Source organism: Sminthopsis crassicaudata, chromosome 4 (assembly GCF_048593235.1).
Source record: "Sminthopsis crassicaudata isolate SCR6 chromosome 4, ASM4859323v1, whole genome shotgun sequence".
Taxonomy (NCBI): Eukaryota; Metazoa; Chordata; class Mammalia; order Dasyuromorphia; family Dasyuridae; genus Sminthopsis; species Sminthopsis crassicaudata.
In genome coordinates, this window is record NC_133620.1 from 327,006,051 (window position 1) to 327,032,577 (window position 26,527).

Genomic DNA, 26,527 nt, shown 5'->3' on the forward strand with positions numbered 1-26,527 from the left:
AACTAAAAAAAATAGAAAAAGAACAAATTAAAACTCCCCAATTAAATACCAAATTAGAAATTCTGAAACTCAAAGGAGAGATTAATAAAATTGAAAATAAGAAAACTATTGAAGTAATTAATAAAACTAAGATTTGGCATTATGAAAAATCAACAAAATAGATAAGCCTTTGGTTAATCTAATTAGAAAAAAAAGAAACAAATCAAATCCCTCTTTCCATGTAAAATATATAATTCTAAATCAAATAATTTTCCTGTGATATACTACAACTCAATCTCAGATTTAGGAAGTTTGAAAAGCAGACTAAAGATCTGTCATCTTTATTTGGTTGATGATACATTCCAAAAAAGTTTGGCCCCTGGAAGCAGACTCTGAAGTGATAATTCCCTTATAGAGAATGAAGCTTATGGGAAGGAGAAGAGAGATTTTTCTTTATCTGATGAAGTAAAACTAAAAGATGGAAAAGTCCATTTTTTTTTTGTTTTTTGTATTTTGGGGTTTTTTTGTAAGAAGACATGGTAGCATGGTAGTCTTAAATGGATGATGGCAATTGAGGCCTAGACAAGGGGTGAGAGAGACAGCTGAGGTATAACAGGCCAGATACAATACCCAGATCCCAGATTAATGTAGACTAAACTCAAGAAAAGTAGGACAATGGCACCACTGAAAGGCATTCATATAAATTACCTGGAAATTTGTCGGTCCTTTCTAAGGGCAATGTATAGACAAGCTTTTCTTCACTTTCTTCCCTTAATTTGGCATCAGGGATATGATGTTTAACTAAAGATGTTATTGTCTTTGAGTCACAGTTTTCTTTTTTTTGCAAACTGATGGTTTTGTTTAATAAAAAAAAAAAGACAGGTTTTTATTATATTCTTACCATCAGAACTTTGAAAAAAATTTAATGTTCCTCTATTTACATTATTTTATTACTAAGCTTTATAACAGAAATTAATAATATAATGATGAAATATTATGACAAAAATGATTATTGCATAAGAAAATATTAGGATAAAAGAATTGGATAATGATATGAGGAGTGAAATTACAGCTATGTTCTAAAGGAGAATAGATAGCAGAGAACAGAGGTTAGAAAATCAGGAAAGCAATATATACCTGGAGAGAAAAAAAAAAAGAAGTGCATATGATAGAACCAAATATTCAATGATATAAGAAGAAACAGTAAAATAAAAAAAAATTAAAAGAATATAGTAGGTATCTACTTTTTCTCTTTTTCTCTCTGTCTCTCTCTTAACTTTATTTTTCTTGAGGTTTTTTTTTTGGGGGGGAGATCTATGTTTTCTTTTACAAGATGACTTTTATAGAAATGTCTTATATTCTTTTACATGTACTTTCTTACTAGGGAATGGGGATGGGGATAAGGGAAAGAATCTAGAACTCACAGTTTTAAAAACAAATGTAAAAAATTATTCTAAATGTAATATTAAAATAAATTATTTATTATTAAATATTTAAATATTAAATAAACTTTTAAAAAAGGTTGTCTTGTTGCACTTTGGCTTATAGAAATATGAGAGTTTTAGTGATTTGGGGGGGGTTAAAACCAGTTTTGTCATGTTTTGATTTGCTCTGTTGTTTCTTTTTTCATGTTTATATTGCTTTCTGTATGAGACATTTTACTTCTTAGAAAATCCATTGGCTCATTGAGATTTTTAAAATATACTTTCTGGGGGGCAGCTAGGTGGCACAGTGGATAGAGCACCAGCCTTGAATTCAGGAGGACCTGAGTTAAAATCTGGTCTCAGACACTTAACACTTCCTAGCTGTGTGACTCTGGGCAAGTCACTTAACCCCAGCCTCAGGAAAAAAAAATAAAACAAAATATACTTTCTTTCTCATAGATTAAATTTATAATCTTGAATTCTTCCTTCAAATATTTAATTTCTTTCCTTTCTTTTTTTTTAGTTTTAGTTTAGTTTTTTTGTAGAATTTTCCCAATGAAACTTTTTCTTTGTATTGTTCATATATATGTATATATGTGCATATATATACACATAAATCTATAAACAATATAAATATGTATATATATTATACAAATATACAAATAATATATATATATAATTGTATATTAATTATTATCTTTATGTGATAGGTACATATTTATAGACATGCTCTCTTATCACTCGGCTAATGGTTTCTATTGCATTCCAAATCTTTCTGTAAGTGCATTTATATCATCTCACTTTACTCAGACTCTAATTAGATTTAAAGTTTCATATGAGCAAGGTATCTTATCTAAATCTTGTATTTTATCTAAACCTAAATCTGCACACAGTACGTACTCAAAGAATGTGCCTTGTTCACTTGCTTATATTATTATGTAACTAGTATATATCCTTACAGATTTTTCCAAAATACTATACCTTAAATGATATCCAATCCCCCATTTCCTCTTCAGAAATAGAGAAGAACCTGCACATTTCAACTGCCCATTGGAAATAAATATTTTTCTATCTGAGTAGGAAGAAGTTAATGAGAAATTAAGTTAAAGTCTTTTCCATTTACTTCAAAGAAATAACAGTGAGAGAAATAATTCACTGGCATACTAATAAATAATTAACTATGTAGTCTAGAAGCATTTAATATAAAAATTTAAATTTAAAATCCAGAATTTAAGCTGGAATTCATGGAAATTGATTATATTTATTATTTGATTATAACTTTTAGATTGTTTCTGTACCTTATAACTTTATTGTTATGTTGTTTCATTAAAATTATGTCAGGGATAACACCTTAACCTAAGATCTTAGAACCTTAAGACATATACTTACAAAATTGCCTAATTTTTCAAATGAATATATATCAATGTATCCTATGTTTTTCAATAGTTAAAATATAAAGTCTAATAGCTCTGAGGAAAACAAGATATTTTGTAATAAATTATTTACCTTGTTACAATATGAACAATTTTTCACTGAGATTCAAAGTGTTACCATAAACTAGAAATACAATGCAGAGAAATAAATTTAACTCCAAGCCTGTCTCCTAATCCCTGTCAATCCCAGATTCTTTTGATATCTTCATTTAGTTCTCAGTTTTACAAAAACCTTAAACATGAGTACAAACCAAAACTCACCAGCCAGTATATCAGCCTCATCCATGAACTGGGTACTTAAGAGGATCCCTCTTTCTGATTTACCTTCTTTTAGAATGTTCCATACTTGATGCCTTGAAAAAGGATCCAATCCAGCAGTTGGTTCATCCAACAACAAAACCTGTAGAGAATGAAAGCATAAAAAAATGCCTTTCCATTCCAAGGGAAATTCTTTCAGAAAAAGACATGGAAATTATAAAACATGTTTTTCAGTTGAACTTTTAACTTCGAAATGTTGCATTGCATTTTCATATAGTTTCCACTTTATCTATATTTAAAAAAAAGAGTGGAACTTGTACCAAATAATATTAGATTCTTCTATCAATTTCCATCTTTTCTTACTTGAGGATCTCCTAGAATGGCAATTGCAAAGGTCAGCTTTCTTTTTTGTCCACCACTTAGGTTTTCTGCGATGATATTTTGAATGTTTTTCATTTCCAATTCTGTAACAACTCTTTGTACCTAAAAGTAGACCAAATTTAAAGAGCAGATCAGATTAAAAACAAAACAAAACAGTGACTCCTTTTCTTTTTGCTCTCCATTAAACATGGAATAACTTTTTCTTGAACTTTTTTGCCCAAATTTATAATGATTAAATGCAGATGGATATCTGAATAGAAATAGAATCAGATTTCCTTGTGTGAATATTTTCCATCTCAATTACACTAATCTTAATGTGCTCCTACCTCTTGTTCTACCTTCTGGGGCTGAATCCCTTTAATTTCAGCAAATAGCCTGAGATTTTCTTTCACAGTGAGGAAGTCAAACTGTACATTGAATTGTGGACAAACACCAATTATCTTTCTGATTTCTTCCAAATCAGCCTTGTCAGACAGTTTGTTGTTATAAATGGTAGCAGAGCCTACAAGTATAAGTTTAAACAGAGTTCAGGAGAATGAGGCAGAGAAGAGAACAAATGTTTAACAACATCTAGAATACTAATTTTTAAATAAATGTTATCCTATTGGATAACTTAAAATATTTTGTAACCTGTTTTTGTTCATTGGTGGAAAAATATCTTACTTTATGTACTCTGTGAAGAGAAAATATAGCATAAAATAGTATAAGAAAACTTTTTCTGTTTCCCTTAAAGATAACCCAGATGTAGTTGATCATTCTAATAATGGATATATGACTTATAACATTTTCTTTGTCATCTTTTTGGGGAGTACTGCTTTTTCTTTTTTTTTTTTAACCTAGTCTTTCTTCTTTTAGATGTCTTCTAGAGCCTTTAAATTTTTGTTCTTGTTGCCACCCGTGTGTATTTGTTTTCATGTAATTATTCTGACCTAAATCTTCTTTTGAACTTCATCTTAAATAGCTAACTTCTTATTGAATTAAGTCTTAAATGATCTGATAGTAGAATTAGTGCAGTGCAGTTAATTAGAATTGGGATAAGGATGATCGGGATTCAAATTTTGTCCTTGCCACTTGCTACTAATCAGATGATCTTGTGTACTTGCCCAAAGATTTTAACTTCATGTACCTGAAGTACCTTCATAAGATTTGTCTACTGTGTCAGAGATAGTTTGTGAATTATTGACAAAAATCATATGTAAAGATATATAAAAATACATGTCTTAATGACAATTGATGGCTCTATTAAGAATGAGATGTGTAGCCTCATGAATTCCCTTGACAGGCTTTATCTTTCTGGATTTGACTCAGTAGTGAACACTACTGAGAATCATCAAAAGATGTAGGAACAAATAATTCTCTGTTTTAATAACTTTTTATTGACAGAACATATGCCTGTGTAATTTTTTACAACATTATCCCTTGTACTCACATCTGTTCCTATTTTTCCCTTCCCTCCCTCCACCCCCTCTCCTAGATGACAAGCAGTCTTATACAAGTTAAATATGCTATAGTATAGTCTAGATACAATATATGTGTGCAGAACCGAACAGTTCTCTTGTTGCACAGGGAGAATTGGATTCAGAAAGTAAAAATAACCTGGGAAGAAAAACAAAAATGCAAACAGTTTACACTCACTTCCCAGTGGAACAAATAATTCTTAATGAATATTTCTGTGAGCATCAGCAAATACAAGGTCTATGAATAACTTGTATCTCATTCTTAATGCTATCCTACCATCCAGCTTGGTCCATTTCCATCTTAGCCCCAGATCATTTGTGTAAAGCCATCATGGTTTTCCTGACATGGAATTTTCTGTGCTGCAGATTTTTTGTGAAGGGCTCTTTCTTCACATATATATTTTGAATGCATAACAACCAATTTAAAAATTTTCCTTGAAGAAATTGATTTCTCACCTTCTGTTGGAACAATCAGTCCACTAAGAATATTTATCAGTGTTGATTTTCCTGCTCCACTGTGACCAAGTATTGCAGTGATCTGGCCTTTATAGATGTCCAATTGCAAACCTAGCAGCAAAATGAAAATGTCTTAATTTTAAATTGTCATACTACTACTAGACATATTATATTCTGGGGAAAAGATCAGAATGAGTATATAAATGTATTTAGTGCTCTAATAATCAAAAATTTCATAGTATTTCCATAGTCACTGAAAGTAAAAGGAGAAAAAACTTAGACAACATCAAGTATTTCTTCAAAATATGAAACATATGCTTCAAGGGGATACAGCAAATTTTTGTATTCACTACTAAGTCAATCAGAAATTGATAGAGGAGGGAGAATGACCATTTGAATCATCATGCTAAAAAGCATGGAAGCACAAAGCCCTACTTTACTCTATTAGTAACTAAGAAAAGCATGAGAGCTTCATCCACTACCTAAACCCATGCAAATAAGTCATTATGAAACAGCATACAATACTGATGGACTTCCTTGGGCAACCAAATTTTGACATGATCTTTCACAAGCCTTCATACCTGACAGTATAAAAGGCTTCTATTAGATTGATGAACATCGTGTACAGACCTCTGTTCTGCTTCTGGCATTTCTCCTGGAGTTGTCAGGCAACAAACATCATATCAACCAATCCTTTGCCCTTTCTGAAACCACAGTGGCTCTCAGGCAGATGACCATTTTCCAGGTAAAAGATCATCCTATTAAAGAAGACTCTGCCAAGAATCTTGCCATCAATGACTAAAAAGGAGACTCTCCTATGATTGTCATAGGACAACCTATTTTCTTTTCCTTTATAGAGATGTCAATGGAGACAGCCTTGAACTCCTGGGACATAATGTCCTCTTACCATATAACACAAGCATAACATAGCATAAGCAGCAGCTTCCCTGTCTTGTAAATCTCTTAGAGAATAAAATCAGCATCAGGTACTTTGCCACATGAGAGCATCTTAATGTCATTCAAAATCTCCTCTTCAATTAGAAGTACAGCTAGAGAGGGGTTCATTTTAACCTGAATCTGTATTCAGTGATGTCAACATTGGTTAAATATGGTCTGTTGAAAACACTGTAGAAGTTTAAGTGTCCTTATCACTGATCATGTAACTCCATCGGTGCTGAGTAGCTGAGATGCACCAGAATTCTTTGGTCCATAAATAGTCTTCAGAGTATTATAGAAGTAGTCTGAATTGCTGCTATCAGTATAAAACTGAGTTTCACTTGTTTTCTTAGTGAGCTAAGAATTCTGCTTCTCTCTAAGCTTTGTTTGTACTTTTTACTTTTGATGAAGTTGAAAAGAAACAAAACAAATGAAGAGACAGTGTTCAGAATCTAGGGAAGAGAAGAATAGACTGGCAGTGGAGTGAAAACAGTTCGCTTCATTTATAGATCACAATGTATTTCACCACTTTCTTTTTTGTAAAGAGAGGAATAGGGGCTGGAAGGAAGAGAGGAAAATGGACAAAAAATATGACATAAGGAAATGTACAATTAATAATCATAACAATTAATAAGAATGGCATGAACTTGTCCATGAAACAGAAGAAGATACCACAATGGATTAGAAAGCAGAATCCAAAATATATTCCTTGCCAGAAAAACGCTGAAAACAAAAAGACACACAGTTAAAATTAAAGGATAAAGTAGGGTTTATTTTGCTTCAAGTAAATTTCTAAAAGCAAGGGTGACAATTGGAATCTCAAACAAGAAAATATAGTTAAAAGAGAGATTAAGGGGGAAATTATATTATACTTAAAGGTATCACAGACAATGGAATAATATCAATAATTAATACATATTCATCAAATTATATAGTACCCAAGTAGCTAAAATAAAAAAATTAACTTATAAGAAGAAATAGGCCATAAAACGATAATAGGAACTTTAACGTGTTCTACTTTTATATTTATCAAAAATAAAAGAAAGAGATAAACTAAGCCTCTAAATGAAACTTTTAAGAAAATTGGAAATGACAAGATTCATCAGGGAGATTAGGCAGGAAATAGGATGAGATTTAAAATGATAAAAAGTGGGACTGATAAAATGGTCAGGACTATAGACAAGAAGGGAGGAAATGAGATCCAGGGAACAAATAAAAATTGTAGAATCTAATTTTTTTGGCAAAAAAAAATACTTTCTTCTTTAAAAACTGGATCAAAATAGGTGAAAATGGGTGAAAAGTGGGGAAGGACATAAGAAAAAATGAAAGAAAAGATGTCCTCATCTTTTTAGTTTTCATTAAATATTGAGAATGTCATTTGTTATGACATAAAGGCAGGGGAGCAATGGTGTACTGGTAAATGTTTGACAACTAGCTCTTCAAAAATATGTATATCCACAATATGCACTTTAAGTTTTATCTGTCTTAATACCATTTTCTTAAATATAGACAAAGAAACAACAAAAATAATCAAATCCTGATTTGTAACATTTGCCATTTCTGAAATATATATATATATATATATATATATATATATATATATATATATATATATGTAAACATTAAAGATTTAACAATCAGATTTCATTAGACTTTATCAGTTGGTTCTAGTATCACCACTGAGTAGGGCTGACATTGGGATACTGAGGAGAGAGGAATAGGTTTGGAACTTCCATTATTGGAGCCTGATAGAGAATAAAGACTAAGTACTACCATGAAGTTGCAAGACTCAGTTAAAATTAGATAATATGAATCTATTATAGGTACATAGGAAATGTGTGTTTTCCTCCAAGACCCTTAAGCCCAATACAAAATAGGAATTGAGAGGACAGATAGTAAGGATAGTGAGAATGACCCACAAATAAGATTTGCGAGAACAAGAACTATAGAAGGACTAGAAGGCAAGAAATTCAAGGGTGAAAGAAGGCTCATAGATTAGCTGATTAATTATAGGATCAAGATTATGAATATCTAAAAAAGGCCATTGATGTGAATTCTGAAATGAAAATTAAAATATAAAGGAAAAAATTAAAATTTCAGAGGAAATAATTTGAGTTTAATTATTTTCTTTTAAAATGTAACTCTTTCTGATCATGATCATGAGGTTTTATTTGATTTTTATTATTTATCTTGTTTGTTTCTATTTGCTCAGATTGATTTTAGTTTGTTATAAAGGATACATTTTTAAAAGAAATTATTTAGTGGCCTTTAAGTGAAATTTTGTTAAATAAGAAGGCCAAGCCAAGCTCAATTATGGAAATATTGAAATAATTTAATATCATAGAATCTTAAAATGTGAGAAGCAGAAGAGACTTTAATCTAAAATATTAGAATTCTTTGACTATACATGAGGAAACATAGTACTCAATATGAGTACTAAAGTGATTTGTCCAAGGTCATAGATCAAACTGGAAAAATAAAATGCTTAATTATGTCTTTTTATATAACTGTTTCAATTCTACAAAGCATTTCTCTCATAAATCTATGAGATAAATAGTAAAAATAATAATGATTTTTATTTTGCAGAAGAAAATAATGTATCTTAGGAGTCACTCAAATAGCAAAAACTGTAATTAGGACTTGAACCCAGATCTTCTGATTCTTTGAGATGGATAGGGAACTTTATTCCAATCTCAGTGCTGCTAGTAAATAGCTATTTAACCTTGAGTAATTCTTAAGAAATAAGCTAGTTGCTAATGGAATACAACTTGCTGGCAAATCTAGAGAAATGACACTAAGAAAGTTCAGCAATTTAGCAAGATATGATCTAGTGAAGTAAAGACATGTCCTTCCTTTTTTACCTTTTAATTTATTTCAAACACAGGTAGTACTAAACCATACTTAAAACTTGTAAGAGCAACACATTGATGATGCCTTATTAAAAAAAAAAAGAATAAAATGAACCAACAAGAGAAGAAATCTAGAAATAAATTTTTATAATTTGATTGCATTTGATAAATATTTGTTAAATGCTTGTCATGTCCCAAGGACTGTGCAAAGTATTAGAGTACAAAAGCAAACACAACACAGTCTCTTCCTTTAATAAGCTTCCTTTCTACCAAAGAGAAACAACAAGATGCAAATAGGTATTTATAAAATAAATATACAATACATGGATAGCAATATTTTTTTCTTTTTTTTCTTTATTAAAGCTTTTTATTTTTTAAAACAACTGTGTGGACAATTCTTCAATGTTAACCCTTGCAGATTGTGTGATGATTAACCATGATTGACTTAACTCTTTTCAGATACAGTGATACAAAACAATTGTAAAAAGATTTGGGAGAGAAAATACCATCCACATTCATAGAAAGAACTACAGATATTGAATATAGATTGAAGTACCTGTTTTTGTTTGTTTTTTATTTCTTGTGGCTTTTTGCTATACATGATTAGTATGGACATAAATATGTTTAAAAGTAAAAAAAAAAATTAATCCTTGCAAAACTTTGTGTTCCTATCCCCCCTTTTCCCCCTTTTCCTCAGATGGCAAGTAGTCCAATAGCAATATTTTTTCTTTTGTTGTGGGTAGAATCAAAACAAGGTCCTGGTGGAAAGTAGCTCTTGAATTGTCTTAAAGGGATTCGAATTCCCCAAGATAGAATTGATGTGGGACAACATTCCAAGAATGAGACAAAGTTATATAAAAGGTAGCAAGATAAAAGATGGAATATTATCTACAAAGACCAGCACGCTGACTAATGCAATTGTAATAAAAAGTATATGCAGAGGAATTTGTGTTTTATCTTACAAAAATAAGGGAAACCACTAAGTAGAAAGTGACATAATCAAACCTATCATTTAATAATTTCACTTTTGACAACTATATAGAGTATGGATTAGAGAAGCAAGATTTAGAACGAGAAAAGAAAACTTATTAGGAGGTTATTGCAAGAGTTAGAGAAAAATCTCAACTAAAACAGTGGATATGTCATTGGAGAAGAGATGAATGTGTGAGAAAAATTATGGAGATAGAATTGAAATGATTTGATAAGTTATAACAGAGGGAATAATAATTGGATATAATGAGAAAGTGCATGAAGTTCTTAGGTTATGAGCATGCATGACTAGAAAGATACTGATGCAGTAACAAGATTATGTGGTGATCACTGTGATAAACTTGGCAACGAGATGATTTAGGCCAATTCCTGAAGAGAGCCATCTGCATCCAGAGAGAGAATGTAGGGATTGAATGTGGATCACAATATAGTATTTTCATCTTTTTGTTGTTGCTTACTTGCTTTTTTTCTCATTTTTCTTTCCTGTTTGATTTGATTTTTCTTGTATAACATGATAATTGTGGAACTATGGGTAGGCTAGTACAGCTCAAACCCAGTCACTATGCCAGCCCTAGTCCCAACAAAGCAGGAATAGATCTTGGACGTCTGCATCAGTGCCAGTACTGGTGGTTTCTAGACTTCTCAGATCAGAGACAACAAAGACAACTTGGAAGGTTAGCAGGAAAGATTTGTCTATAGGTTAAAAGGGCTTTGGGAAACCAGCAAACTAGGAGTAGGTATAGGCAGTGGTGGCAGTGGAAGCTTTTGGAGGCCTCAGATTACAGGAGGTTTTTTTTTTGTTTTGTTTTGTTTTGTTTTTAAATAAGTACTGAGGAAGGATTCTATTACTTTAGCACATGAGAACTTACAGTTACAATAGCTAACAATTCCAGGGCAGAGAAGACTGCTTGTGATCAGCAGTCTAAAAGGACTCTCTAAAATAGCTATTTCTGCTATAACACTTCAATTAAATGTCAATATAAATGAGATTTTCCTCCTTACCTTTCAGAGCTTCTACTTTCTCAGAATTCCTTTTATATTCTTTTCTGATATTTCTGATTCTGAAAGAATAATAAAGTAAACATTCAATGAGTTTTTCCCACTATTAGAGCTGGCAATCCCAGCTCTGAAGTCCAGAAGACAGATGTTGAAATGCCTATCTATCTATCTATCTATCTATCTATCTATCTATCTATATCTATATCTATCTATATCTATATTATATATATATTTTTTTTTTGAAAAACATCTACTGCTAGTTGAACTTATGAGAACTGATGAAATCACAAGCAAGATAATATAAAAATCAAAGAAAAAAAGGTACAGGACAGATTCTTGTGGGTAATCAGAGTTAGTAGGTATGAAACCGATGAAGACATAGCAAAGGAAACAGAGACATTGTAGTCAAACAAATAGGAAGGGAAACAAGAAAGAGCAGTTGAACAAAAGTCCAGTAAGGCAGAATATCTAGGAAGCAAAACATTATCAATGTAATAGTAACAAAGATTGCAGAGATTAGAGAAAGATGCAGGTTTAGAAAATGTGTTGAAATTGGTTGTTAAGTGATAGTTGGTAACTTATCAGATAGAAGTTTCTTGAATAATAAGGTAAAAAGACAGAATAAAAGGTTTAAAACTAAAAGGAGAGGAATTAGAACTTGTGGAAGACAATTTTCTCAAGGAGTTTAACCAAAGAGAGAAGAGATACAGATCAGTTGCTAGTAGGAATGGATGAATCAAAAGAGAATTTTAAAAAGAAAGTAGTTGTGGGTATGTATACAGGCAACAAAGGGAAAAGTCATTACATAAGAAAAGTTTAAAGATAAATAGAGAATGATAATGAAGGCTATTGATTGGAAAATATAGGAGAGAATGAGATCAAGGATACATGTAGCAATTTACTTAGGGATAAACAAGCGTCACCTCTACGTCAGAAACAGGGCTGAAGGAGGAGAGAGTGGGGAAAGATATCTGAATGATATAAGAAGAGAAAGGAAGAAGGGACTCTCAATGAATGACCTCTGTTTTCAGAGGCTGAGTTGAGGGTAAGGAGGGGGAGTACCATGGGAATTTAGAGAAGACATGAAAATTTCAAACCAAAAGATTTGGAATAGCTGCTGCTGTGAGTGGAATAGAAAATCAGTTTAGGAGGTATAAAAAGATTTCCTTGCTCTAGTGAAGACTCATTTAACACTATATTGTCTAAATTTGTACTGAACTGGGTCAACATAATGTCTTGATTTTCTCCACATCTATTTAGCAATGAATGCATAAATATGAATAAGGAGGTATATTGTGAGAGTAATCCAAGGTTACAACTTGACAAGGTATGGTTGACAATAGAATGAGGGACAAAGAATTCTAGTATATTGGATAGTGTTGAGTTAAACTAGTTCACCCTCATGGTCAATAATAGAAAAGAGAGGAGGGTATATTGAACCAAAGATTTCTGAACTGGGAAAGAACTGAGGGTTGGAGAAAATAGAGCTCATGATAAGGATGAAGAAAATGGTTGGACTCATTAAAGAAAGGGAAAGGTAGAATGAAAAAGGATAATGATAAAAAATAAAAATTTATCTTTTGCCTAAGTCTAGTCCTAGTATAATTGATAAGATTCATTAAATTAATACTAATATTTTTATATAATAAATATATACTAATATTTATTACCTGAATTACATAATCCATTACCTGATGATTTCTTTCCCATGGAATTCTGGAAATATTGGTTCAAAAAAGTCAGAGCTATATTCAGGACTGGTCTCATTCTCTCTGACTCTCTGACAATCTCTATGTTGACGTCGAGACTTTAGAAAAAACAAGGGAGAATCCCAGTATCCATATTCACCTAATTTAACAAGAGGATATTATATATTGGGTCATATCACTTTCTCAAAAGGGTATTAAAGAGCTTATCAAGTGATTTTTGCAAAGCACAGGGGAATAAATATAGTCTCAGGTTGAAGGAGCTGCTGTAGTAAAGAAAGGGATGGCTACCAAGAGAAGGGTACTCAAGGTGAAATATGAACTCCTTTAATTCATCAGCAGAGGATATAATTTACCTCTTGATCCAAACAGCCAGCCTGATACAAAGCTGAAGATCTTTTCTTGGATTGGAGGAGAACACAAAAGTGCCTAAATTTTAGGTATTTTTTGAAAAGACATTTGAGATCACGGATTTTACCACTTGCTCTTTTCTTGGATTTTGTATCATGAGCTATTCTCTATACATTGTTACTTTTCTGCAATTGATTTGGTGAACCCATACACACACAATGTTATAAATTATATTATGCTGTTATATCATATATGTTGCATATTATGATATATTTTCTATATTGAATCACATATTACATGTCAAATATACATGCTATATGTTGTTATACACCATATGATATATATATTATGTCATATTATGTATTTATGTTTTACAATACATATATTTATGTAAGTAGATTTCTTCCTATCCCCTTCATTTTAATATTGTTTTGATCAAATTTATAAGACTTCATGGAAATACATTTCTATCAGCCTTTGTTTTGTGCATTCTGTCTCTGGCAAGGGATCAGTATTTACTACATTTTAAGCTATGAACCAGAAATCCAAATCCCATTGTTAAATATTTTCTTATTATTTATCTGTTTACTTTACAAATTAGGTTTTCTCTTTGCCTTTGATAGGGAGCAGTGCTGATGGGAAGCAATACTGAAAAAAAAACTTCTAGTACCCATAAAGTTTTCAGGTTTTTACCTGAGACTTTTTATTCTTTGGTAATACTTTCTAAATTTTGTCTGTTTCTATTTAGTAGTCTTAAAGACTTAAAGATTCTAAAACAGATTAGGAATCCATTATGATTCTTAGATTCGTTTTTCCCCCTTTGTCATATAGCAAACATCCAAATTTTTCATGGAACACCTTGTCTCAGAATATCTGGAAAATAAAGAAGCATACTTCAGTCCCTTTATCTTTTTCTATAGGAAAGATATCAACTCACACATTGGCTACAGATTCTTTTGGTTGCATTACTATGGTCTTATTACTGACATTTGAAATTACTCAAAAAAGTTTGAACTAACAACAGGCAGAAAAGAAGGGATGAAGAATGTCTACTTTTTTCCCCCAACAGTAAACATGTAGTTGGGCGAATAGTCAACTGAGTTATTTCAATAGTACGTATTTCTTGAACATTCATGATGGACCCCAAATTGAATGACTAGATTGTATTTGTGAAATTAAAAATCTTTTAACTTCTTTGTATGATTATGAACTATGGAAAATGCAGATATCTGAAAGGAATTAATATTGCAGAGAACTCAAAGGATAATAAGGAGACATCTTGTATGTGTAAATAATGCTTAATGCCTATTTCCTATATGGTAAAGGAACCTCTTAACCCTAGAAAGACCAGATACATGAATTGCATAAAATGACTCAATAATGTTTCAAATTTTAAAGTCTTCTAATTATTTACTATAATTTCTCCTATTTGTATAAATATGAATAATTATGAATAAATGTTGTGATTTTATGAGTCTATATGTATAGAGAAGAAAATGGCAAACCACTCCAGTATCTTTGCTAAGAAAATTCCAACTGGGGTCACAGAGTCAGACATGATTGAGCAAGGATGTTGTAGAGGTTCTTAATGAATGGCAAAAGACAGGAGAGTCTTCAGTGTGATGGACAGATATTTTACAGAGCATTTATGTGCAGGTGAACAGCAATAATACAGAAAAAGAAAGCGAACATAAGTTACTATCTGAACAGATGAATAGGGTACACATGTAGAAGAGAACAGACATCCAGTAAGATAATAAAGAGGTCAATATCATCCACTAAAATCTTATTCTTAATGTCTTGCTATAATTGGGAAGATAAAACTATATTCCTAAAGGTAAAGAAAGTGGAACACAAGTCCTACCATGTCCTACCATGCTGTTGTCATGGAGGACTGGATAATGGGACAAAGTTTCTCAGATCATGGGTTAACTCATACTCAGATGTTGGTGAGGCTTCCTCTGGAAATGCAGAATGATATGTATCAGGAGCAAAGAGAAGAGTTCCATTATATATTAGAGTATGTAGACATTCTGGCTTTTTTATTGTTTTCCTGTTTCATGGTAAAGAAAGACCTCTTAACATTAGAAGAACCAGGCACATCAATTGCATCATATGACATTTTTTATTATTTGAAAATTTTAAAACATTTTCCTCTAATTTCTCCTGTGTATGTACATGTACTTTAAATGTGAATAATTACAAGCAGATATTATTTTACTTTGCAATAAAATTTTTTCATCCTACTAGCTGTAGTTTCTTGGCCTTGTGGATTAAAAAATGTATTAATTGATGTATCTCAGTTCTTTGAGGTGTGCTTAAATTCTACCCCTTCTAATTTAACAAGTGCTGAGCCTATACATGTGTATACATATAAAATTCCATAAGTAAGAATCCAACCTTTTTTCTCATCTTCTGGGGGTGATTAAGGGCAAAAATTGTGGAAAGCCTGGGAAATTTGGGGGCTGGGTAGGGAGAGAAGTAGTACCAACAATCTGTTCTTCCTATCTTGCCTGATTCACAACACATGGTGCCTCTTTTCATCTATACTTTACTATTCTAAGGTGAATGAAGATTGACCTATTGGTCAATAGTGTCAGGCTAAGACCCTGTAAATTTTGAAAATCTGAAAGACCTACATATTGTCAACTAAAATCCAGTCAGAGCTTGCCAGCAACTGGGCCCAATGAGTCAGAACTTGAAAGATGATCTTTTTCAACTAATCTAGCAGTGAATCAACTAACTCTGTGGTCAAGACATCATCTGAAAGCAAAGGAGTGATACAACCAACAGAGATGCCATACTCTAAAGTAAACTTGATGGGATGAAATGCTAAATGCTGTATATAATTGTTATTATTATACCTTTATAGTAAACATGTTTTTATAAAGAAAAAAATGATGTGAATTGCTTATTGTTGTTATCAAAAATGTCATCAGATTAACTAATATTGGGTCAGTATTGGGTGAGTAATATTAAGGAGAAATCCCAGAACCTTGATCTGAAGGATTTTAGGAAATCTTTATACTTAGGGGCCAGGAGAAACACAATGATGTTATTAGTGAATATTTTTTTTATTTATTTATATATTTATTATATTATATTATATATTATATTATATAATATTATATAATATATAAATATATTATTATTATATATTTATTTATATAATATAATTTATATATTATTTATGAATTATTTTAAAATAGGGGTTCTTGATGATCAATGAGAAAAACATTACAGCTTTAAAAAACCCATTATTTTGAGAAGGAATCCATTGATTTCAACAGTTTGCCAAATGGGATTATGATTTTAAAAGTTAAGAATTGCTGTTCTAAATTGTTAAATTCATTCCTGACTTGTACAGTAATGAGCCAGATGAAGTAGATGATGATTTTGAGGTATTTAACAAATCTTACTGCCAATTATAAAATTAAAATGTTTCAGAAACTTGAATGTTTCCATTAGTTCAAATAAAAACACTTCACCAGAATGAATAAATAACTGTTTCAAAGTAATCTTTAAAAATAGAAAAAAAAATTCCATAAGTATATAGCAGTAGAAAGTCAAAAGGTGACTCCATGAAGAGGGAAAATTTGCATAAGAATTCAAGTCTTCAGTTCTAAGAGGTAAGAACAAAGGAATTGCTAAGCCTGTACAATTAGTATTTATTATTGTCCTCTATTAAAGTTAGGGATATTTCTTAATAAGTAGGCAAAAAAAAATTTTAAGTTATAAATGATTTATAAAAACACTATTACTTACGTGGTAAGATTTTGTCAAAATAAAATGTCAGTGCCAAATAAAGGATAGTATCAAAAATCAGCATAAAAATCGTTGCTATTAACACATGCGATCTCCCTGTGGGGTCATGGAAAGTAAAACCTTTCAAGTCATAGTCCAACCACATGATCTGAAAATGCAATAAATGCAAAAGAAAACAATATTATTGGGGGATTAAAGAAGGAATAACTCTTGATAGGAATTGTAACTTGCACTTAAAATGACTGTCATCAAGGAAAATATAAATATTGAAGTTAACAATGGTGGTTAGAGCATTGGACGTGGAGTCAGGAATCCATGAATTCAGAACTGTCAATCACTAACTAGTTGTGTTAACTTCTCATTTTTCTTATCTATAAGACAAAGGACTTGGAGTCAATGATCTCTAAAATCACTTGGAACTTTAATTATATTACCTTATAATCATTACTAAGATTGATGATATTGTTATTTACTAAAGAAAAAAAATGTCACATATAAAAGATGATGGAGGGAAACAGAACTATTTAAGAGAGGTTTAATTTACTAATGAACCCTTGTTGTTTTAAGAATCATTAAGTACTTTAAGAAAGATGAAATCAATTTTGATTGACCACACCCTAACCATATTTGTTATTATAAAGTTTTTGTTGTATCATTTCAGGCATGTTTGACCCTTTATGAACCCTTTCACAGTTTTCTTGGCATATATACAGGAGTGGTCAGCCATTTCCTTCTCCAGATCATTTCTTTCAGATGAGGAAACTGGGGCAAACAAGGTTAAATGATTTGCCTAGGATCACACAGATAGTAAATTTCTATGGGCAGACTCATTTTCATGAGCTTTCCTGATTCCAAAACCAGTGCTCTACCCACTCTCACAGGTACATAATTGATTTATTTATAAAGAATTTTTAAAGCATGTTTCAGCTCTTTTAAGTTATGGGATATCTCATCTTGGGCTAAAAAATAGTTTACTTAAAAAAAGAAGATCTACCATAGCAACAGTAAACGAGCATGGATTGGGAATTTGAATGCCTGAAACTTTGAAAATTAGAATTATCATCTACTAATAATTTTTTCAAAGTCACTTTTATTATTCCTATTATAAATATAATAAATGAATGAATTATCATACTGACTTACCTGGATCATTCCATGAGTAAAAGCAAAGGGACTCAAGAGACATAAAATCCATTCCAAAGATTCAGGAAGCTGTCTGTGCAATGAAATAAATCCAAAACATCCCCAAAGAGCAATAAGGAAGATTGTGATTGAGCCGGTAAGTACAGGTCTCTTTATCAAAACACTCAACAAGAAAGCAAAAGCTACCTAAAGCAAGAGAAAAATTCCTGTTAGCAGCTGATTCTTTGGGAGGTCTTAAAAGTCTCAATGAAATAAGGATGTTGGCTTTATAAACTTATCAAGTTCTCATCCTCAGAAAGAATGTCTCACATAAATATAGAAAACAGAACGGAATGGAAGTAACTGCAGTGGTACATATTTTATTCTACATACTTAAGACCTGAGTAGAAGGTGTGAAAAATCTATCTTGCCTTGCAGGAAAATAGGAGGAAAATGGAATATGGGAAGTGGAAGGGAGGATGATAACGAGAGGGCATATTGGGGGAAGGAGTGCTCAATAACAAAACACTTTTGAAGATGGCAGGGTGAAAGGAGAGAGAGAATAAATGGGGGAAAATAAAATTAGCAATAGTAATTGTAAAATAAATTTGGAACAGGTTTCTCTGCTAAGCGCTCATTTCTCAAGCATAGAGAGAACTGAGTCAAAATTGTAAAAAATAAGAGTCATGCCCCAGTTTATAAATGATTAAAAGATATGATCTGTGCCCAAAGAGCTGTAAATTCATGCATATCCTTTGACTTAAACACCACTATTAGACATGAATACCAAGAGAAATTCAGAAATAAACAATAGCAACAAAAAAGGAAAAGTACCTATATGTACAAAAAATATTCATAGTAGCTCTCTTTTCAGGTCAAAAAGTTGGAAACTGAGGAGATGATCAATTGGGGAATGGCTCGATAAACTGTGGTATGTGTTGGTGATAGAATATTATTATTCTCTGGGAAATAATGAGCAGGATGCTCTCAGGGGGAAAAGCACCTTGAAAGTCCTCCATGAACAAAATGAAATATACTGTATACAAAGTAGAAGCTGGGATAACCAGCTATTCTGAGTAATACAATCATCCATGATTACTCTGAGGGACTTAGATTGAAAAATCCTATCCACATTGAGAGAAGGAACTGATTGTATCTGAATACAGATTCTTTCTCTTTCTTTTCAACTTAATTTTCTTGAGGGTTTTTAGTTTCTTTAGGGTGGGAGATCTATTTTTATGATGACTTTTATGAAATGTTTTGTCTAATTTCACATGGGTTTCTTAATTATGAGTGGGGATTAGAGAGAGACCCTAGTACTCAAAAATCTTAAAAACAAATTAAAAAAAAAGGAAAATTGTTTTAAATGTAATACTTTGAAAAGCATTAAATAAATAAATATTTTTTGGGAAAAGAGAGAGAAGTAATATTTAAATCACCAACTCACCAAGGAGAGACCATAGAAAAAGAACAGAATAAATATCACAAAGTAGCCAGTGACAATCACAAGTTCAAAACATGTTATGGTAAGTGCCAAACACGTGGCAATAATAAAGATGAATCCAACATACAGTGCACCCCAGGAAAGCCTATAGTGAAAACAGAGAATTATTTCAATGTTTTACATGCTGTTCAACCTTGAGGAAAAGGTAGGAAGACATAAACATCACTATATGTTAAACACCTATTTTTATTTTCAGTGGTTCAAAATGTTTCTTCATGAACAATTAAAATCTCCTCCCCTTCAATATAAATTCATTCTTTTTAATCAGTTATTTGTAAACATTTTAAAAATATAATATATCCTCTTCAATAAAACTCTTTATATATGACTTGTAATTATAAAGTAAGTGGATTTTTAAAAACAAGTTATAATTTATAATGTGCATTCGCATACACAACTGATTTGAGTTTTGCTCATCCAATTCTCATCTTGATAGGTGAATGAATCAATTCTGTGATTCATTCATTATTTGAGGCATATTATGTAACAAATGCCAAAAGGTCATTGCCATAACTATATGGTTCCATCTCCTCTTTGACAACAAATAGTATAGTATGTTATTCAATAAATTCTGATGGCTTTCTATCACTTTCAGGATAAAATATAAAATTCTCTATTTGATATTCAAATCTCTTCATAACCTATCTTCTTCACTTTGATAGTCTTCTTACATTTATGTTCTCCATGCCCTGCCCTGCCTTGAGTTCTATCTTTGCCCAAAAAGTACTCAATAATCTTGTTATACTGACCTCCTTATTGTTCCTCTCATAAGACTTTCCAACTACCGACTACATGCATTCCTTAGGCTATCTTCCCAATGGAATGTTCTCTCTCATCTATACTTCTTGGCTTCCATAACTTCCTTTAAGTCCTAGCAAAAATTTCACCTTCTACAGGAAACAATTCCTGTGTCCCCTTATTTCTAATATTTTCCCTCTGTTCATTATTTCCAACGTATCCTGTATAAAGTTATTATTTGCATGTTGTGTCCCATGTTAGACTTTAAGAGCATGGACATAACACAGGGCACTTAGTAGATAGTTGGTGTTTATTATCTATCTTATTCATGAGATTTGCTTCTAAAAAATTTTTAACTATTTCAAAATCTCAAAATCTCTCTTTAAGAAAGGTAGCTTCACTGAAGATGCCAAAAAAAATTGCCCAAACTTTGAGGCCACTTCCCAAAAAGTTGATTCAAAAATACTTTGACCAAAAACCACATCACTGAGTCTCTCTATAAAGGTTAAATTCTCAGGAATGGTTTGATTTCATAATTTTTGTCACATTTCTTAAAAATCAATTTTAATACTTTGACATCACATAACAAATATGTGAATATGTGTGTATAAAAATATAGACAGATAAATATACATATACTTATGCTTTTAATAATAATTAATCTTCTCTCAGCTGGGCTAACCAATTCCAATTCCTTAATCTATATTCATAAGTCTTTCTTTCCATGATTTTTGTGCATTTCTATCCATTTTTTGTGGACATCTTTTAGTTTTGCCACATTCTTAAAAAATTTTATGGTGACCTTTTTCATTGTAGGTAACTGTGATTTTCTGTGTTGCTACTTATCTCTGTTCATTATTTGTCTGTTTTCCACAAAGAGGTAAATAATTATTACTTATAATTATTGAATAAATATTGGAATAATAATTTATTTACCAGAATGCTGAATCTTGGAGACCCATCATTTTCATCCATTCCTTGGCTTTTTTCCTCTCTTTTGAAACATTGACTGATGCAAAGTATATCAGTGGGGTAAATGAAATTATGTAGATGAAACTAATGAACTCATTGATAACTATGCCTTTAGAAATAAAAGGTAGCATCTTCATTTTTATTCCATTGAGTGCCATCATTTTATCCATCACTGAATGGTTTGTTGCGATCTAAAATATAATATTAATATACAGACCCATTATCTCAAATATAGAAACAGACAGGAAGAAATAACTAAAATGCTCCAATTAATTATTTTAAATTTTTAGTCTTATACATTCAAATGTATGTTACACTATTAAAGCATCAAGTATCATCTTTTGTCAATGTTCCAATGTACCTTGGATCTTTCAGTTATGCACTTACTTCTATAATAGCAGCATTTATGGCGGCTTGAAATGCAACAAAACCATTATTCCAATATTTTTCAAGAAGACATTTGGTGCCTTGATAATATTCATAGCAATGAGCTTTAAACAAGAAGAAAACACAAGCTATCATGAGAGAAGATATGGTATTGAAAACAAAAGACATTAAAATTGGGTCTATGGAAATGGCTAAAAATCCTTGTTATACTCTTTTCTTTTTGCCATCTAGCCTTTAGTTACACCTCTTCTCTTGGTCTATAGTGGCATCTAATATATGGCTATATATATATATATATATATATATATATATATATATACATACATGTGTAAGTACAAATATACATATTTATGTATCAATAACATGTGATATATATATATTTTTTTCCTGCATTACAAATATACTAAACCTGTAGGAGCTGGGTGAGGTCATCACGAGAGTGCATATAAAAAGCCAAGAGAATAAGTTCCAGCCTAATCTTGGACAACACCTAGTGAGTGTATGATTTGGATAATGAGCCAGCAAAGGTAATTGAGGAGATAGCAGATAGGTAGAAAACTTGGAAAAAGTATTGTCATGAAAAGCCAGAGAGGAGGGAGTATACAATATGTGTGTGTATGTATGTGTGTGTGTGCGTGTGTGTGTATGTGTGTGTATGTGTGTGTGTGTGTGTGTGTGTGAAAACTTTGAGAAGATTAGAGGTTTGTAGAATAGGCCCTTCATTTTTCCTCAGTTCTGTGCTTTCATATCTGAGGCATTACTTTAGCTCACCATAGGAAATATGTGTTCTCAGAAGTCTGTTATAACTGCTCATATTGCAGATAGGAAAATGTTCAAGGAAGGGAAGGGCATATGAGCTATGTGAATGAAAAAAAGAAAAGAGGATATTTATGACATATTGTAAAGGTAGAATGAGATAGATTTTTCAATTTATTGTAGGTCAAGAGAATAAATGGTTATATGAAAACGGGATTGTGAACTTGGGTGACAGAAGGGAAGATAATGCTCTAAACAGAAAAAGGGAAATTCAGAATGGAGGGCAGGAGGAATTTAGGCAGGTGAGGTGGGAGGGTAGATAATGGAATCAATTCTGTAATACAGGTTAGAGACCAACCATTTAAATATGTGGATGTATATGTGTGAGAAACATATAGTAAAAGAGAAAGACAGACAAACTGACAGAGAGGTAACACAATATAGTGGACAGAGCTTGCCTTAAAACCAAGAAAACCTGGATTAGTTGTGTGACTCAGTAAGTTAAGTTCTCAGTGCTCTAAACAACTCTCTGAGATTCTAAATAGCAGAGAGGATACATTGACCTGCATTACTAAAATTTCCTTGACACTGAATTCTCTATACAAAGAAACCACATACTCATTCCCTATTCATGTACACATATACGCACACAGACATGTGATTAACAATTTCTTTATTACCCAATAAGAGGAAGCTATCCTTTCTTTTTTTAAGAACTCATCTGTATAATGTTCGGGCTAGCTGTCTGGAGGTCCTTTAGATGGCCTTGGTCTCAGCAGGATAGATACCAGGAGAATGGTCAGGAATAGAATTTAAAGTCTATATTCTGGCCCAGTCTTGATCTTAGCAGAGAGTGCAGGAGGCAGGAGAGCCACCAGGAGGATGGTCAAAAATGGAATGTCTCTTTTCCAGTCCTTCTCAGCCCTTATATACCTTGGTATGGTTATATCATTACAGCACACTATGTATATGTGAACTAGAGAACCATTACATCACCATGGTAAGTACTAAGTATATGTATACTAAAGAACCATCATCTCATCAATTTCACTGAATTAACACCTTGTGTAAGTATCCTTGTTTCTAGTGTACTTCTCCAAAGTTCCGGCCCTCTACACATCTGGATTCAGAAATTAAATATATTATTCTCTCTCTATCCTATACTTCCTTCTTCCAGTCACTTATCTGTAACCTTCCATGGCTAACTTTTTTTCAAGCATGGGAAAATTACCTGTGAGATCTTTGTTTTCCTCAAAAAATGGAAGTCTGTATCCCATAAGAAACTTTAATTCATATGAGAAAGTATCATGAAAGATGATCCCCACAATTTCAGTCCTGTTCTGTTCAATTATTACATTCATGGCTTCTTGATTTACAGCTTCAAATACTTTTATCCCTGCCATGCAGAAGGAAAAAAACAGAACAAAACAAAAAACTTGGCAGATGATTATTATTTAGGTAACTCTTTGAATATCTAATTCTTTATAAGTCCCTGTCTATGAAAGAAAGCTAGTATAGTACGTAGGGGCAGAGGGCCTTTCCTTATCATGAAAGTGTTACAAGAAAAAATAGTTGGCATATTTCACCCTATTAGGATTACAAACAAGTTTGGGGCACCTAAACATTCCATAACATTTGACTCAGTTATAAAAAATTCATTCAAATAGATAGAATATAGTGGATTTTAAATTTAGAGTGTCTTTAAATTTCAGTTTGTGAGTCAAAAAATGATTAATTAAACCTAAGCACTTTGCAAGACATTGTTGGGTAGAAATAGGTTTTATAAAACCAAAAAAGCTGTGCATTTTCGTAGCATCTCTAAATGATGCTTACACACAAATCTAACTGATCAAAGAGAAAAGAAATGGGCTGATTGTCAATTGGTTATAACATGCTTTTGTTTTTATTTTCTCTAGAATTATTGTTAGCCCAATATAGAGAGTGCGATAAGATTCTTATAACCCTTGCTGTTATTTCAAAATTAATATGTGAAATATGTTTTCCAATCTTCCTTTGACATGATTTCTTTCTTTAAAAAATTAAATATTCATATTAGACCTTTTTGCCCCATGTAAGGACTGTAAATGTTGTGTTTTTATTAAATTCATACCTATGATTGAGCAAGAATGTCAAACCCAATTATAAATTCAAATATGTGAAACTATAGGTCTATTCACCCAGTCTTGCCATAAAATCTAAGTTTAGAAAATTAGAGGAGAAAATTTTATTTGAAATACTAAACTCTCTCAATTGGGCCATACTTAGAGTTAATCAATAGTCAGGGTAAAATACATACCAATTTTTATTGGGTATGAATTTAACTTAATTTTGTATATAATAAAACACTTAGGAAATTATATAAACAATACATTTTATATTGAACCCCACGTTAAACATTTGTGTCTTTTGTAATAATTAAAATAATAATAGCAGGTATTCCCACTGGGCTGATAGATAACACACCTTTCATAAAAGAAGTTGCTCTTATTTTATTTATTATCTGTTGAGTTGTATCGAAGATAGGTGTATATGCAACTACAAAATCAGAATCATCAAATTTATCTATGCGTCCAAGCTCCACAGGAGGCATTTCGGAAACCTGAGCTTCAATTGTTGAAAGTAGGAGCAAAAGAAGAATTAAAAGCAAGGAGCCAAGCAATTCCTATATAACAAAAAGAAAAGAGAAATCCATTAGAATGTTTATCTAATTAAACATAGTCACAAAGAGGTGAGTGATTATCAAACACTTATTTTATTGCCCTTGTGTCCTTTCTTCCAAATAAAAAATTCTCAGACAAAAAAAAATTTGAAAAATAGAAAATAGTCCTGTCATCATGGCATTAATCTTCCAGGACAAATGAACTGACTGACATAGACAAAATAGAACAATAACAAAGGCCAGGCAGTATTTTAGCATAAAGCTTCTTAAACTGTGTGCTTTGATCCTATATGGGTTCTTGTAAATGAATGTGGTGGTCACAGAATTATGATTTATTATCATCTAAATATTAATAGTTATATCATTTTAATTTATTTATATCATTAATAAATCATATTATCAATATAATAAAATTATTATTAATAAATGATTATACCATTTTTATATACCACTATCTTAAAAATCAGTCTCAATACTTTGCCATCATAACACGTCGTGTGTGTGTGTGTGTGTATAAAAATATAGATAAAAATTTCTTGGGCAAAAAAAGGGTTGTGAGTGAAAGAAGATTAAGAAATCCTAATCTAGTAGAAAGATCCTACATTTGGAGTCAGAGGACCTTGTTTCATTACCTACTATCTGGGTGACACTAGGCAAATAACTTCTTTTTGCTCTATTTTAGTTTCTTTCTCTCTAAAGAATTCATATTAGATGGGCCCTAAGGGCTCTTACAAGTCTAAATGCATTATCCTATGATTTAAGGCTCATCCTCAGAAGGGATATAATCCTTATGACTAAGAACACACAGATAAATATATATTTTCTTTAAAGAAATAAAAATAATTCCCAATGATGCAGTATTTTTGGTGTTTTAAAAATGTTTGTTGCTGCTTCTTTAAAATTGATGTTTTTCAAACATTTTGATATTTATTTTGCCCTATTTCCTGTCCATCCCCAATTTGTATTATCTTTCACAGAGAACAGTGTTTTTAGAACTGGACACTATACTCTAAAAGGTATTTGATAAGGAAAATGAAAATTAGTAGTTATTTAACACCAGTTCTGAAGGGACTTTAGAGTTGTTTAGTTCAACTTGCTATTTTGCATATGGGGAAATTGAGACCCATCAAGATCAAATGACTTGACCAATGTTAACTCAATGATTTATGGTGAAATAGCTAAGATTCTATTTTGAGCCCCATGACTCTGAGTTTAGTGTGCTTCCATAATATTGTTAATCATCATATGTTTAAGCATCCCAAACTAAAAAGTTGTGGACCCACTCTTCTCTATCTTCATGACAGGTGTCTTTGGGTATTTGAGAAAGAGGAAGTATATTTATTCAACTTGACCTAAAAGAACAGAAGAAGAAGCAATAGGTAGAAGTTCCAAGATTTGAATCAAT

General features: G+C 31.6%; 1 protein-coding gene across 1 annotated transcript in view; it reads right to left on the reverse strand.

The window, feature by feature from the left end:
* The window catches only part of LOC141538797 (ABC-type organic anion transporter ABCA8-like), a 90,285-nt gene that overhangs the window by 59,080 nt on the left and 4,678 nt on the right, over positions 1-26,527 (reverse strand). Inside the window, exons 3-17 of the mRNA XM_074260613.1 lie at positions 24,927-25,125; positions 23,695-23,859; positions 21,708-21,811; positions 21,285-21,511; positions 19,554-19,695; positions 18,128-18,313; positions 16,985-17,132; positions 12,854-13,010; positions 11,166-11,224; positions 5,389-5,499; positions 3,802-3,977; positions 3,458-3,577; positions 3,098-3,236; positions 2,385-2,475; positions 688-827 (exon numbers count right to left, since the gene is read on the reverse strand). Coding sequence (XP_074116714.1) covers positions 688-827; positions 2,385-2,475; positions 3,098-3,236; positions 3,458-3,577; positions 3,802-3,977; positions 5,389-5,499; positions 11,166-11,224; positions 12,854-13,010; positions 16,985-17,132; positions 18,128-18,313; positions 19,554-19,695; positions 21,285-21,511; positions 21,708-21,811; positions 23,695-23,859; positions 24,927-25,125 — 2,164 coding nt within the window. The remainder of the gene's footprint in view (positions 1-687; positions 828-2,384; positions 2,476-3,097; positions 3,237-3,457; positions 3,578-3,801; positions 3,978-5,388; positions 5,500-11,165; positions 11,225-12,853; positions 13,011-16,984; positions 17,133-18,127; positions 18,314-19,553; positions 19,696-21,284; positions 21,512-21,707; positions 21,812-23,694; positions 23,860-24,926; positions 25,126-26,527) is intronic.